The sequence below is a fragment of the Haematobia irritans genome, chromosome 1 (assembly GCF_050003625.1).
Source record: "Haematobia irritans isolate KBUSLIRL chromosome 1, ASM5000362v1, whole genome shotgun sequence".
Classification (NCBI taxonomy): Eukaryota; Metazoa; Arthropoda; class Insecta; order Diptera; family Muscidae; genus Haematobia; species Haematobia irritans.
The window spans coordinates 11,440,856-11,456,252 of record NC_134397.1 but is presented as its reverse complement, the minus strand read 5'-3'; the positions used below and the strand labels follow the sequence as shown (position 1 = coordinate 11,456,252).

Below are 15,397 nucleotides of genomic sequence, written 5' to 3'. Positions count from 1 at the left end.
TTTTATTTCAGCAAAATTTATCGACACCAATGTATATGAACAATTTATAAAAATAAAAATCACACCCAAAGAAAAATATTAGATAACTCTTAAGGAATCTTCAAGTTCGATATTTCTATACGAATTCCAAATGTTCTCTAATATTTGAAACATTTTCAAGTTTGCAATAGATTTGTAACAAATGTTTTGATAGCGATATATACAATTATGAGCCATATACTTTTTTTACTTGGAATAAATAAACATTTAATTACCGCTTTGAATAACAGATGTTAATTTATATTGAAAATTTACACATACCGAAAGAAATAATTTTACATTTGAACTCATAGTTTCCAATACAAATTCTGGAAAATTGTTGTCAACAAGTCTTAAGAAGTATGAATGCCATAACAAGTTTATGTGCATGCAACGAAATCATATCGTGATTTTTAATTTGGAGTTTAAAATATATAACAAATCGTGACTGTATATATTAGCATAATATAACCATTTAGCGGAACTACAATTTTCCTAATTCCAATTAATCTGACAAGTACAGGATATTTTTGTACCAAGGAAAAAAATTCTAAGAAAACGTGATGTTTTAGTGGGTAGATGTATTTATGTCATATCCATGCAGTAATATTAAAAGACTGAAGGAACTTTAAAAATATATATGTACCAAAGAGAAACATAACAGAGAAAAATAGACAATAAATTTAAATCTACAATAAAAATATATAACATATTTACTTAATAACAAATACTGTTTGCAGTATTTGCCACTTTATCAAAGCGTGAATTTTTTTGTGCATACGGGTTCAATGCCAGTTTCGTACAAACAAAAAAATGTGTTTAATGGCGGATTTCTGAGTTTTCCGTTTCTCCAAATGGTTTCACCGCGATGTAGAACACCGTTCGGAGTCGGCTATAAAAAGAAGGTCCCTTGTCATTGAGCTAAACATAGATAAGAGAGAAGTTCACCACTGTGGTATCACAATGTACTAAATAGTCTAAAAGAGCCTGAAATATCGGGCATCCACTTTACCTAACCTAACCTAACTGCCACTGTATAATTTCACCGCCTAAAAGTATGCAAGGAAATTTTTCTCTAGTGTAGAATTGAAAAAAATATTTTTCAACTTAATAGAGATACATTTATTTTTATGATCCTTAAGATCTAGATTGAAAAATTATTTATTTATATATTTACAATCATAATGAATTATGAAAATGAACATGCAATATACACGGATGAAAAAGACTGTTTTTCATATGTTTAGCTATAAACATTATATGTTTGGAACACAAATTTTTAAACAAATGTTCATAAACTAGCATAACATGTTTGGGACATATATGTTAATATGTTAGAACATATTATGTTTGGGACATAAAATGTTTGTAAATATAATATGCTTGGATGCAAGCATATATTAATTTAGAAATAGCCTATAAACATATATGTGTTTAGTAGCTTGGAGCGCTATTTAACAGGGAGCGATATTGAATTAAGTTGGTGGTTGTTGCTTGTTATTACAAAATTAACATTTTATTTTTCCTTGGGCAATTGATCAGCTACTTCTTTGATCCTTACAAACTGTATGGTCCGCTGTTCGAATCCCCGTCCGGCAAAAGGTAAAATTAAAATAAAAAAATCATAAAATTTATTCTACAATGTTTGTATTACAGAAAAAAGTGCTAAGAACTAAAAAATCTCGTGGAAGTGAGAAAGATGTCGGGGAATATACACTTGGGTAGAAACAAAATTTTGAGCATTCAGGTCGAAAACCTATGTTGTTAGCACCTATATTACCTGTTTATTTTCATAATTCATTATGATTGTAAATATATAAATAAATAAATAAAATTTTGAGCACAATATTGTTTGGGAGAATTTTTTTTAAGCATATAATATTTTTGGGTGCAAAATGCTTCCAAACATATTATATGGTCACATAATAACATATTGTTTTTTGGAAGACAACATTATTGAATTTGGATGCAAAAATACAAAATGTTTGGAACTTAGACTACCCAAACATATATTGTTTAGACCAATATGCTTTCAAACATATTATATATTGGTAGAGATCAAACATATAAATGTTTGGGCAATACCCAAAAATGTATATGGTTGAAGCAAAATATGTTTGGGAGTATATGTTACAGAAGCGATTTTTTGTGAGGGTGTAGGTGCTAACAACATAGATTTTCGACCTGTCTAGATTGAAAAAAATCACTATAAAAAAATACTGCCACCTTTTGTGGCACGTTACACTTTTGTGCCGCTCTTTGGAAATTCTCAACGATAACGCTGAATCTGTGGCCTATATTATAGGAAACTTTTTTAATTAAAATTTTATAATTTGCAAGAGATATTTAAATTTGTTAGGAAAATTTGATTAGGAAAAGGAAAATTAAAGTATTATTTGTATATTTTTATTATTGAAGGGGGTCCTATAATTTTCTTTCTAAAGTGTAAATTTAATATTTTTATTTTTGTATATTTTTTAATTCTTAATTTAAAATGTTTTTAATTTCAGTTTCTATTTTTTCCATTTAGGCATTTGTATACTGTCTTTTTTTAAATATTTTGTAATTCTTTTAAAACATGTTTATTAAATTTATTTTAATTAAAATCTTTATATCAAAGAATCAAAAGAATTAATATCATAGTTTTTTCGATGAGTGCACGGATGAAAAAGACTGTTTTTGATATGTTTGGCTATAAACATTATATGTTTGGAACACAAATTTTTAAACACAATATTTTTGAGTGCAAGCATATAATGTTCATAAACTAGCATAACATGTTTGGGACATATATGTTAATATGTTAGAACATATTATGTTTGGGACATAAAATGTTTGTAAATATAATATGCTTGGATGCAAACATATATTAATTTAGAAGTAGCCTATAAACATATATATGTTTAGTAGCTTGGAGCGCTATTTAACAGGGAGCGATATTGAATTAAGTTGGTGGTTGTTACTTGTTATTACAAAATTAACATTTTATTTTTCCTTGGGCAATTGATCAGCTACTTCTTTGATCCTTACAAACTGTGTGGTCCGCTGTTCGAATCCCCGTCCGGCAAAAGGTAAAATTAAAATAAAAAAAATCATACAATTGGATAATTTCTTCTACAATGTTTGTATTACAGAAAAAGGTGCTAAGAACTAAAAAATCTCGTGGGAGTGAGAAAGATGTGGGGGAATATACAATTGGGCAGAAACAAAATTTTGAGCATTCAGGTCGAAAACCTATGTTGTTAGCACCTATATTACCTGTTTATTTTCATAATTCATTATGATTGTAAATATATAAATAAATAAATAAACTTTTGAGCACAATATTGTTTGGGAGAATTTTTTTAAGCATATAATATTTTTGGGTGCAAAATGCTTCCAAACATATTATATGTTCACATAATAACATATTGTTTTTTGGAAGACAACATTATTGAATTTGGATGCAAAAATACAAAATGTTTGGAACTTAGACTACCCAAACATATATTGTTTAGACCAATATGCTTTCAAACATATTATATATTGGAAGAGATCAAACATATAAATGTTTGGGCAATACCCAAAAATGTATATGCTTGAAGCAAAATATGTTTGGGAGTATATGTTACAGAAGCGATTTTTTGTGAGCGTGTGTATACTACGCCCTACCTAATGTTTGCTATTAAATAAACAGTTTTTTGTAGTGTATATATATATTTGTATTGTCATTTGCATAGAATTTTGTTGAATTTTACCACCAACATTTTTCTTGACTGCATACAATATTGTAAAACTAATTGTTTGACAAAGTCATTGACCTTTTCTATACTTGAGGTTTTATTTTTCGAAAGTTCTTATGTTGAGTATTTTTGACCAAATCCTTATTACATCAGTCACGCTCTCATGTTGTATTATGGTATCAACGCGATTAAAAGTAAATCAACTTTTACCATATCACAAAAATAATCGGGTTAATTACTTTTTGTCGTTTACTTTTGACCATATACTCGTACTTTAAAATGGTTATTTGACGTAGAGAAGGCACCAAAGACATGATAGGTACGAGTATTTGTTATACCCTTCACCACTACTGTGGTACAGGGTATAATAAGTTTGTGCATTTGTATGTAACGCCAAGAAGGAAAAGTCTGAGACCCATCGTTTAGTATACCGATCGTCTTAGAATTAAATTCTGAGTCGATTTAGCGATGTCTATCTGTCCTAAAATTTGGTATGGGGTCCTGTTTCGGCTCAAAGACGATCCCTATTGATTTTGAAAAAAATCGGTTCAGATTTAGATATAGCTGCCATATATATTTTTCACCGATCTGGTCATAATTGGCGTGTATATCAACCGATCTTCCTCAAATTCCGTACATCCCAATATTTTATGAGTCTCGAAAAACTTGCAAAATATCATCCAAATCGGTTCAGATTTAGATATAGCTCCAATATAGAGCTTTCGCCCGATTTACACTCCTTTGTCCACAGAGGCCAATTTTTTGCTCTGATTTAGTTGAAATTTTGCACAGGGAGTAGAATTAGCATTATAGCTATGCGTGTCAAATTTGGTGGAAATCGGTTCGGATTTAGATATAGCTCCCATATATAGCTTTCGCCCGATTTACACTCATATGACCACAGAGGCCAATCTTTTACTCCGATTTAATTGAAATTTTGCACAGGGAGTAGAATGAGCATTGTAGCTAAGCGTGCCAAATTTGGTTGAAATCGGTTCAGATTTAGATATAGCTCCCATATATAGCTTTCGCCCGATTTAAACTCATATGACCACAGAGGCTAATTTTTTGCTCCGATTTAGTTGAAATTTTGCACAGGGAGTAGAATTAGCATTGTTGCTATGCATGCCAAATTTGGTTGAAATCGGTTCAGATTTAGATATAGCTCCCACATATATGTTTTTCTGATTTCGACAAAAATGGTCAAAATACCAACATTTTCCTTGTAAAATCGCCACTGCTTAGTCGAATAGTTGAAAAAATGACCCTAATTTTCTTAAACTTCTAATACATATATATCAAGCGATAAATCATAAATAAACTTTTGCGAAATTTCTTTAAAATTGCTTCAGATTTATATGTTTCCCATATTTTTTACTAACATTGTGTTCCACCCTAGTGCATTAGCCGACTTAAATTTTAAGTCTATAGATTTTGTAGAAGTCTATCAAATTCTGTCCAGATCGAGTGATATTTAAATGTACGTATTTGGGACAAACCTTTATATATAGCCCCCAACACATTTGACAGATGTGATATGGTATCGAAAATTTAGACCTACAAAGTGGTGCAGGGTATAATATAGTCGGCCCAGCCCGACTTTAGACTTTCCTTACTTGTTTTATAAGAAATTTGTTTATCAAAGATTAAAATATATTTATTTGTGTTCAGTGATCATTAAATAAAGTATGGATACAAAATTTTGTCAAAGTCGATGTCGTCTTCTTAAATCGATTTTTTAATAATTCCACAAAAAATATTAAAAGTCGATTTTTTCACAATTTTAAAAAGTTGACTTTTTCCATTTAAAAAATTTTAAAAAATAAACTTTTCTAAATTTTAAATGAAAAAGTTGAAAAAAAATTAATGCTCATACAATCCCTATGATTGCTGTTCACTGCTAGAATAAGTATCAAGTCATTTATAGTTTTTCTGAATGGGGACACAAAAGGAACATTTTAATACAAGTATACATTAAATACATTACAATCCCTAAAGTTACTATTCACTCCTAGAATAAATGCCAAGATATTAATATTTTTCTGAATTGTGGAAACGGAAGGAACATAGGTACGATTGACTAATATGATTCTTATATTTGAACCACACACACAATTTTTTTCTGATTCAATCACGTATTTAATTGATCTAATTAATTTTTTAATTGAAATGTCTTCAATCACAGAAATTATAATATCAATGAAAAATTAATTGAAAGTCTATTAAAAAAATAATTGATCCAATTAAAAAATTAATTGATACTATTAATTTCTGTTTCAATTAAACAAATTGTTGAATCAATTAAATGTTTAATTGAATATTTTTGTAAACTCATTAATTAAACTAATTGGAAAAATTTTCGTGAAATTTTTTTCTGTGTACTCATACACTTTGTCTAGGTTGGTTTTACATTACATTCTTAAGTAAAGTGACTCACACGTGACTTCTTCTCGCGTCACAAATGTTATACATTTGTGACGCGAGCCCATCTCCGCTCACATGCTATCGATTTTGATTATTTCATGCTTGTTTTTTATTTTCTTAGAAATTTGAAGAGTATGTGTGTACGTTTTTGTGGCTCCTTTTAAATTTAGCCACATTTACGGTCCTTTTTGAGTAGCCTTATTGTCTGTCTATGACATCATCGGCGCACTACTTGAACGCAATAAATCTTTTGAATTCATTTTGGCAATGGCAAATGAAAGGTTTTGTGAATTTGGTGTGAGTTCAACTAATTTCATACAAAATTGCATGGTGAAATGATTAATTCTTGTCTGGATGAAAAGATCCATTAAAAACTTTTACTTAAAGAAATATAAAACAAATATATATGAAATCAATAATAGTACAATTATACACTTAGAGAAAAAAGCCTGCTACAACAGTCGGTATTTTCTGCTATATTTTTGTGTTCCTATCGGACAACAATTCACAACATTTTTAGGTTGTAAAATGTTACCCAAAGTATTGTCAAGAACAAAAGTATATTTTTTTTGTATATTCCTGCCATAAGGTGAGTATTAAGTTCGAGTTTAGCCGCTAAATTTCACTAAAGTGAAAACTAAATCAGTAAAAAAAACATAAAATTATACATATTTGTTGCAGATTTCATTATAACTTGATGGGAAATATCCCAAAGCAAAATTTCACAAAGTTTGTACTCCTTAAAATGGATTTTTAAAGAAAAGTAATCGTGAAAAAATGACGATTTTAGCGGCTAAACTCGAACTTAATACCCACCTTTACACTGAAAGCTGGGGTTTTTTTTTTGAGGAACGAAATTTTAGGCAACCGAATTTTCCTTAGATGCTAAAAATTTTCTTTAAAAGCAAAGAAAAATGATTGGAGACAATCGTTGGGACGGTGTAGAAGTTTAATTTAAAAAAAAAACAATGTTTGCTTTTAAAAAGTTAAATTTAATTCGGAGATATATTTTGAAAACAAGAGGGAATGAATTCTATTTTTTTAAATGACTATTAAAATTATGGTCTAAATTCGTTAAGACTAATTAATAGGGAACTAATGAATTTATAATTTTAAAGGGAAAATAAAAAGTTTGCTTAAATTAAAAAAAATATGTATTTGAAAAATGTCTTACAATAATCAGGTATACTTTATTTAATAGATCATTAATGTACAATACAGTTTTTAAGACGTGCTTTATAATATTCTTATCTTATAATATTTCTTAATCAGCATCAAAAGTTAATTTTTATTATTTTACCACTCGCATGGATTTGTTTCATGTTTTTTTTTTTTTTTCAAATCAATATATGAATTTATAATTTAATAGGGTACTAAAATGGTTACATAAATTAGAAAATATAATGACCATAGTATTGGCCCTAGAAATCGGTACGTGTGCAATCATAAGGAGCCTTACTTAAGCAGTTCTCATTAATGTATACACCCAGAAAAAAGTGACCCCTTCTTTAAGTTAAAATGAACTCATTGTGAAGAAAGTTGAACTTCGTATAGCGCCAAAGACATTTTTATTTGTTTGAACGATGTGATTTTCGTAGAAATTAGGAATAATGCATTCCATATATTAGTTAACATTTTCCTATATTTATATACCACTATACTACAGAATGAAAAAATTTAACTAATTTGAATTCATATATGGAATGATTTTATTGAAATTTTTTCATTCATTTCGACAAATCTTACACATTTGTGGTAAAACTTTTACTTCATAATTAGAACTGCTTACCTTCGTTTTTAAATACAATATTATTTATTTCTATAAGCAATTTTATCTTCAATTAAAGACATGTTTTATTAATATATTGAATATATTTATTAAGAATCAACAGCATCGAATCTCTTTGAAATATTAGTTTATTATTCCACTATTTCCAATTTCCGTGTGATATTATCAACTGTAAAACGCACTTTTTCTTCTTCTTGTACTTTTCACTTTTAATAAGTTGCTGCCTAACGATTTTGTCCTCCTTTTACAATTTCAATACCTACAAATATAAAAAATCATAAAACATTTTTGTTGCAAAAGGTTAGCGTCACTGAATATTACCTGATAATTGAAGATTCCAAAATGAAGACAAATGAAAGGGTTGTTATTCTGCTGGTGTTTTCTTTGTTTATACACTATCACGCACATTGATAGATTTATTTAAAAAACCGAAAATTTTTCTCACTAATTTAAAATAACAAATATTTTATATATTTTATTTGTTATTTATTATATTATTTTACCATATTATTTTTTAACAATCTCTCCGAAACAACGCGATTCCAACTAAAAAAACAACCGACGCGCAAATATATCGATTACACCCACGCGCAAACACATCGATTACGATGACAGGTATCGATTACAGGTAGACAATAGAAATTTAGGAAAATTTCCTATATTCTAACAAGTGTGTTTCCTTAAGTTTTGAAAGGATTGCATACTTCTTAGTACGAATGAACTAAAATATTTTTCTATGCCAAGTGTTGTTCGTATGTATGAAAAACTTTCTATTATAAAGGAAGTCGCAATTATCATTTTATAAGAAATTTTACTAATTTTGAGGAAACTTGGTTTTAGTTCGGTTTTTGTTTATTTTTACGAATGCTTTGTTATCGGTGAATAAAATTTTCTTTTTCAGTAGTAAATTCTTATACCCAGCGAAGAAAATAGTATGAGTAAAATTCCATGCCTTATTCTAGTTAATGAACTATTCCTAACTGCTTGCAGTTTAGGATTTTTTTACTGAAACGAGTAAATTTTATTATTTTTCACAAAAATTTACCTTAATGGAAATAAAATGGATAAACTATATTGATGAAAATGTTTTCCTTTAGTTTGGAAGGCACTTTTTTCTGGGTGTAGTGGAGTTTTCAAAAGGTGTTTAGTCCGTGACATTGTTCATAGTTAGTTTATTATCGTGCAATAAAAGCTCCAATTGCAGCATAAATTACTATGTCGTAATGATATAATCATTTTTTTATTATACCCTATTTCTAAATGCCTTTTGCTAAATGAAGGTAGCAACTTTTTATCAGATCTTAATGTTTGAAACTGCTTTAATCAAAACACTAATATAAGAGGGTTAGACACAAGGTACGAACCTTTCATCCGTATAATGAAAAGTTTTGTTTGTTAACCTCCCAAACCTACACAGAAAAAAATATTTTTTGTCTTCAATCACGAATTTAATTGATACAATTAATTTTTAATTACAGAAATGATAGTACCATAACCAAATTCAATTAAAATATTACTGTTTCTAATATTCACTTTATCACAATTTCTATCTTATGTCAAACTTGTACTTCTACACTCATAGAAAAAAGTCTGCTAAAAACAGCAGTCGATGTTTGCTGTTATATTTTTGTAATTCAGGCCCAAATGTACAACAATTTATAAAATTTTTAGGTTATACATTTTTCCCCAAGGCATATTTAAGAACCAAAAGTAGTTTTTGGAATATTTTTGCACTGTAGTATACTTACAAGCTCCTAAATACGATCAGCAAACATTTTGTTTGCTGTTATGCCTCAATTCAATAAATATTCAGATTTTTGGTCAAATACTATAGATAATCATAAAATATTGTTTTAATTATGTTAGAATAGCTCCTAAGTTGACATTTTTATTTGTTTCAAAAGTAGCAGGAAATGTTTGCTCAGCAAACAGTGACTGCTGTCCCTTTTTCAGCAGACTTTCTGCTGTTTTAGCAGACTTTTCTGCTGTCCCTACTAACAAATTTCTTTGGGTGTACACTGAAGGAATAAACTATTCCTTTTCTAAAAACATAAATTTTATACAAAATAAGTATTCTTTTGTCGTTAATAAATTTCTTTAAAAGCCAATAGAAATAGTTTTATCTGCTCTTACAGAAAATACTTTGTATCAAAAGGGAGTTTCATACCACATGAACGTAGTTTTTTCTTTCGCTAAAAAAAAATAATAACATACTCCAAGGGTTGGGAATATTACAGTTTCTGATTTTCATATCGTTACAATTGTTGTTATAGGATATACATCTAATTATACACTGAAAGAAACGTTTGAATCTTTTTCAAGGAAAGAAATTTAAAAAAATCAAGTTTTCTTTAGATTTTTTCTTCATCAAAAAACGAAACTGATAAGATCTTGAAACTCGGGATTTATGCATGAATTGGAATGAATCTTATTCTTCAAACTAGAATGGGTTTATTTATGTTTATATGTGCATACTTCAAGGAATAGAGAATCGAGTTTTCAACTAATCGATGGATTTCGAATTAGTTATAAATGAAATAATTTTTCAATAAAATCAAATAATTTTTTCAATAAAATAATTCACTTTTTCCTGCGTATGAGTCTATTGACATCAATTCGATATAACATAATTCTTTAGTTTATTTCATCAATTAGGTATACATTTGATAAGATTATCACACACTTATCAGCAAGAAATTGTTATCATAGAAATTAACTTTTTGTCTATTTTGAACCTATTTTGAAAATAACATTCATAGATGACTCTTCATTAGAATGATAAGAGTCTTGAGAAAACTGTATACAATGACATCACAAAATCGACTATGCGAATAAAACAAACATTTTCAAATATTAAAATTCTCACAGAAATATGAGTCATCAGAGGCGACATTTGAAGGAAGTTCTGATTAGTCTTACAAAAAGAATGCAAACAATATTTTCTTAAAAAGAGCTGATGGTAAAGACAAGTTCCAAAAGCCATGCTTTTCTTTACTTTGGTGTCAGAAAACAGTTAAACTCGAAACGGCTTAAATTTCAGAAAATCGTGTTACTAATTTGGCAAGTTCGAAACTCTAAAAATCATTGCGTTTATCTATCTAACGGGAATTTGAGCATCTCAAGTGATGGAAAGTACAGCATGCCGACGGCTGCTCTCCAACCATTTTCATCGAGCCTCCACTGAAAAAAAAACATGCCTGGTTCTAAAGATTTTGTCTTTACTTTAAAAATTTTGGTATTGATTCCGAGCCAAAGAAGCGGAGAATACAAGTAAGGATACTTTTAAGATACAATTCTCTTTTAAATTTGGGTTTTGTGTATTTGCTTCTAGGAAGCAAATTTTAATTTTTCGCTTTTTCAGTTTTTTTTTTCTTCATATGCTATATGCTATATATCAAAGACCTTTAAAAACGTGTTAACGATAACTTTAGTTTCCAAATTAAGACTCGACTTCCAGTAGAAATTATGCTATGTTTCAAGTAAAAAACGTATTTAAAATAAAGTGTCCTAAATATGAACAATTTTTTACTTTGTAGTCAAGATGCAAAAAGACAACAATTTTTATGAATTATTAAAGTTAAGCTGAGCTTAGCCCAAACATTTTTTCTTTCATGTTATGATACCCATTTTTAAGTGAAATCACTTAATTATAAGGACAATACGACTTCATTGAAAAGTTTATCGACTTTTGGACAAAGAAAAAAAATTTATATTAGAGAAATGCATCTTCTATGCTAAGCAAAATTTGCATTCGTATTTTAAAGACATGAAATCTTTGACCTCACGACAATATTTTTTTCAGTGTCATTACTGTGAACGAAACTTCTTATCGGAAAAAAAATTGGAAACAACCATGGACGTACCAAGAACCGCAACAGAGAAATCGTCTTAAAAATAACGGATATATTGAATTTTTAGATTTAAATAAAAACGTCTTAGTGTAGGCTAAGACTTATTTCGATCTTACATCTTTCACTTAAGGTTTTTTGACATTACGAAGAAAAATTTTGACATATTTGTGGATTGGATTTTTAAACCGACATTACTTGTATTGGAATAACTTTGTTGATATATCGCAAAAAGAGAATGAAAAATCGATAAATAAATTTTCACAAAGTTTGTATTCCTTAAAATGGATTATTAAGGTAAAGTAATCGTGAAAAAATGACGATTTTAGCGGCTAAACTCGAACTTTAAGGGTGATACGGTCAAAATTTGGTCAATATAAACTTGACGTATTTCTTTCAATTTTGCATTTAAAAAACCTGAACACCCCTCATTTTGAAGGTGTGTGTGTGTAGAATGTTGCTCCTATTTTGATTTTGGAATTCACTCTTCAGTTGTCAAAATGCCGTCCAAGCAAGGAGAGCAGCGTATCAAAATTTTGCTCGCGCATCGCGAAAATCCGAGCTACTCGCACGCAAAGCTGGCAAAATCGCTAAAAGTTGCCAAATCAAATCAAAGGAAGGGGAAAGGTAGCAGATATTTTCAAGCACATAAAACTGTCAAAGTTCGCAAAGAAATATCTGGTTTGGCAAGCCATCTGTACCTGTGGCTTGAAAAGCAGCATTTTCATAGCTTCCGGGACTGTCAACCAAGAAATTTACGTGAAAGAGTGTTTGAATAAACGTCTGCTGCCTTTCCTGAAGAAACACGGTTGTTCCGTACTGTTTTGGCCGGATTTGGCATCTTGCCATTACGGTAAAAAGGCCATGGAGTGGTACGCCGCCAACAACGTGCAGGTGGTTCCCAAGGACAAGAACCCTCCCAACACGCCAGAGCTCCGCCCAATTGAGAAATACTGGGCTATTGTCAAGCGGAACCTAAAGAAGACCAAAAAACTGCTAAGGACGAGCAGCAGTTCAAGGCAAACTGGCTTTCTGCGGCGAAGAAGGTGGACAAGGTGGCTGTACAAAATCTGATGGCAGGTGTCAAGCGTGAGGCCCGGCAATTCGGATTTGGAAAAGCGAAAGCCTAACTGAATATTTTTCCTGAATTTTATACTAATTGAACTTGAAAAATAAATTTAATTTGATTTTTTAAATAAACGATTTCACCGATTTACACGCGTTTTCCCTTGACCAAATTTTGACCGTATCACCCTTTAATACCCATCTATACCGCGAAAAGAGAATGAAAATTCGATAAATGTAATCTGTATCCTAATTTTAATTTTATTGTTCCTATATTTAAATCCAGACTGGTCGCAAAAAAATGTCTTTATTTTAAAATAGCCGCATCTTTGGCTTGGGAGCCACCGTGGTGCAATGGTTAGCATGCCCGCCTTGCATACACAAGGTCGTGGGTTCGATTCCTGCTACGACCGAACACCAAAAAGTTTTTCAGCGGTGGATTATCCCACCTCAGTAATGCTGGTGACATTTCTGAGGGTTTCAAAGCTTCTCTAAGTGGTTTCACTAGAATGTGGAACGCCGTTCGGACTCGGCTATAAAAAGGAGGTCCCTTGTCATTGAGTTTAACATGGAATCGGGCAGCACTCAGTGATAAGAGAGAAGTTCACCACTGTGGTATCACAATGGACTGAATAGTCTAAGTGAGCCTGATACATCGGGCTGCCACATAACCTAACCTAACCTAACCTTGGCTCGGTATCAATAGCAAAATCTTTGAGGGGAGGTCAAAATCTTTGAATCCAAGTAAACTTTTTTTGAGTGTATCATTAGTGTAATTCTTTCTTTGGCTCGGAATCAATGCCAAAAGGTGGGTATTAAGTTCGAGTTTAGCCGCTAAAATCGTAATTTTTTCACGATTACTTTTTTTAAATAATCCATTTTAAGGAATACAAACTTTTTGTGTAAATTTGATTTGTGCACCCAAAAAAAAGTGACCCCACCGTGGAAGAAAATGTAGGTTTATTTTAGAAAAATTTTAACTAAAATAGTTTTCTAATTGCAACATGTTACAAATAAGTTAATACTTTTTGTCAAATTGAAGAACACTTTTTAAAAATAATTAATTTTTTTCCGTTGTTTAAGAAAATTTCATATGTTGAAAGAAAAATATACGAAGTTCGAGACAGGTACAATTTTAGTAAAATTTACTCATTTCAGAGACTTATGAACTCAATTTAAGCAAACTTCTGCCATTTTAGGAAAATATGAACTATTTTATTTTTTAGTAAAATTGTGCACTATATTTGTATACAACTTTTTTCTTATTTTTAAGTCACGCCATTAAAGTTAGCAAAAAATTATTCAAATAAGGAACATTTACTCATATTGTGCAAAATTTAACTAAAATCAACTAATCTTCATGAACTAAAATAAAGTTCAGTTGGCATTGGAGCCCTTTTTTTCTGGGTGTGCAATTCCCCATCAAGTTATAATAAAATTTGCAACAAATATGTATAATTTTATGCCTTTTTTACTGGTTTAGTTTTCACTTTAGCGGCTAAACACTCGAACTTAATACCCACCAAAAACATTTGAAATAAATACAAAGTCTTTAGAACTTGGTAATCTTTTTTCAGTGTGCAAACCAAGAATGGCCAAAAAATCCGCACCTCATTTCAAAAACGTAGTGGATGCGTATCCTTCGGCTCTTGCCAATCCACAGAACTAAAGACCACAACTCTAAATTTATGAAAATGTAAAAACAATTGAATTGGATCCATAGATTTTGGTAATGATATTTTGTTACGTTACATAATTTTTGTTCAAAAGTCAATATAGCTGTCTTTCTCAGTATAACTGCAATTAAGGTTGGAATTTTATTTTAGGAAAATAAGGCCATTAAAACACTTACTCTTGGGCATTATCCTTCAAAACTCCTTTGATGCGTATTTTATCACCTTTCCGCAGAATATTGGGTATTATATTAGTAGAATATGCTATCGGTGGCATGTTGATATTTTGTACTCGTTTTCCTTAAAATATTGTAGATGCACTATTCTGGTATGCCAATTTCTTTTATAAATAGCAGTGATATGAACCTTGATGATGCGTTTGTATATTTTTTAATTTATAAATATTTCTTGTCGTTTTAAGACGCCTACTGCTAATTATGTTTTGCTTGAAATATTATGTGAAATATGTTACTTCTGATACAGTTATATTCTTTTCATTCATAAAAATTATTATTTGTTGTTTTTTTTTTATATTTCACTTGCTACCGTTTTGTTTCTAATGCGAAGACGATTGTTATGGAAATTTTCTCTCGTCCGTTGCTAAGTATAGAAATAATTAATAATGTAGAGTTTTTTTTTGTTTTGCACAATTTTCGTTTTTATTTATGATTTCCTTAAATGCTTTCTATATGTTCGATGACACTTTGAACACAAAAATTAATTTTATTATTATTTATGAATTCGAATATTTTTCACTTATTGCGCTTTTTTAATAAATGTTCTGCCACTTATGTGAACTCCGCAAATTCGACTAAATGCAGAGTGTTGATTGGCTTTTAGCGAAACGTATCTGCCGGA

The 15,397-nt window shown here is 30.0% G+C and overlaps 1 protein-coding gene across 5 annotated transcripts in view; it reads right to left on the bottom strand.

Moving 5' to 3' along the window:
• The window catches only part of LOC142220210 (galactose-binding lectin l-1), a 25,846-nt gene extending 10,449 nt beyond the window's left edge, over positions 1–15,397 (bottom strand). For all 5 annotated transcript variants that reach the window (XR_012717844.1, XR_012717845.1, XM_075289211.1 and 2 more), the window contains exon 1: positions 14,719–15,397. Coding sequence is in view for 3 of the 5 variants with exons in the window: in XM_075289211.1 (XP_075145326.1) it covers positions 14,719–14,816 (98 nt within the window). In the remaining 2 variants the exon portion in view is untranslated. The remainder of the gene's footprint in view (positions 1–14,718) is intronic.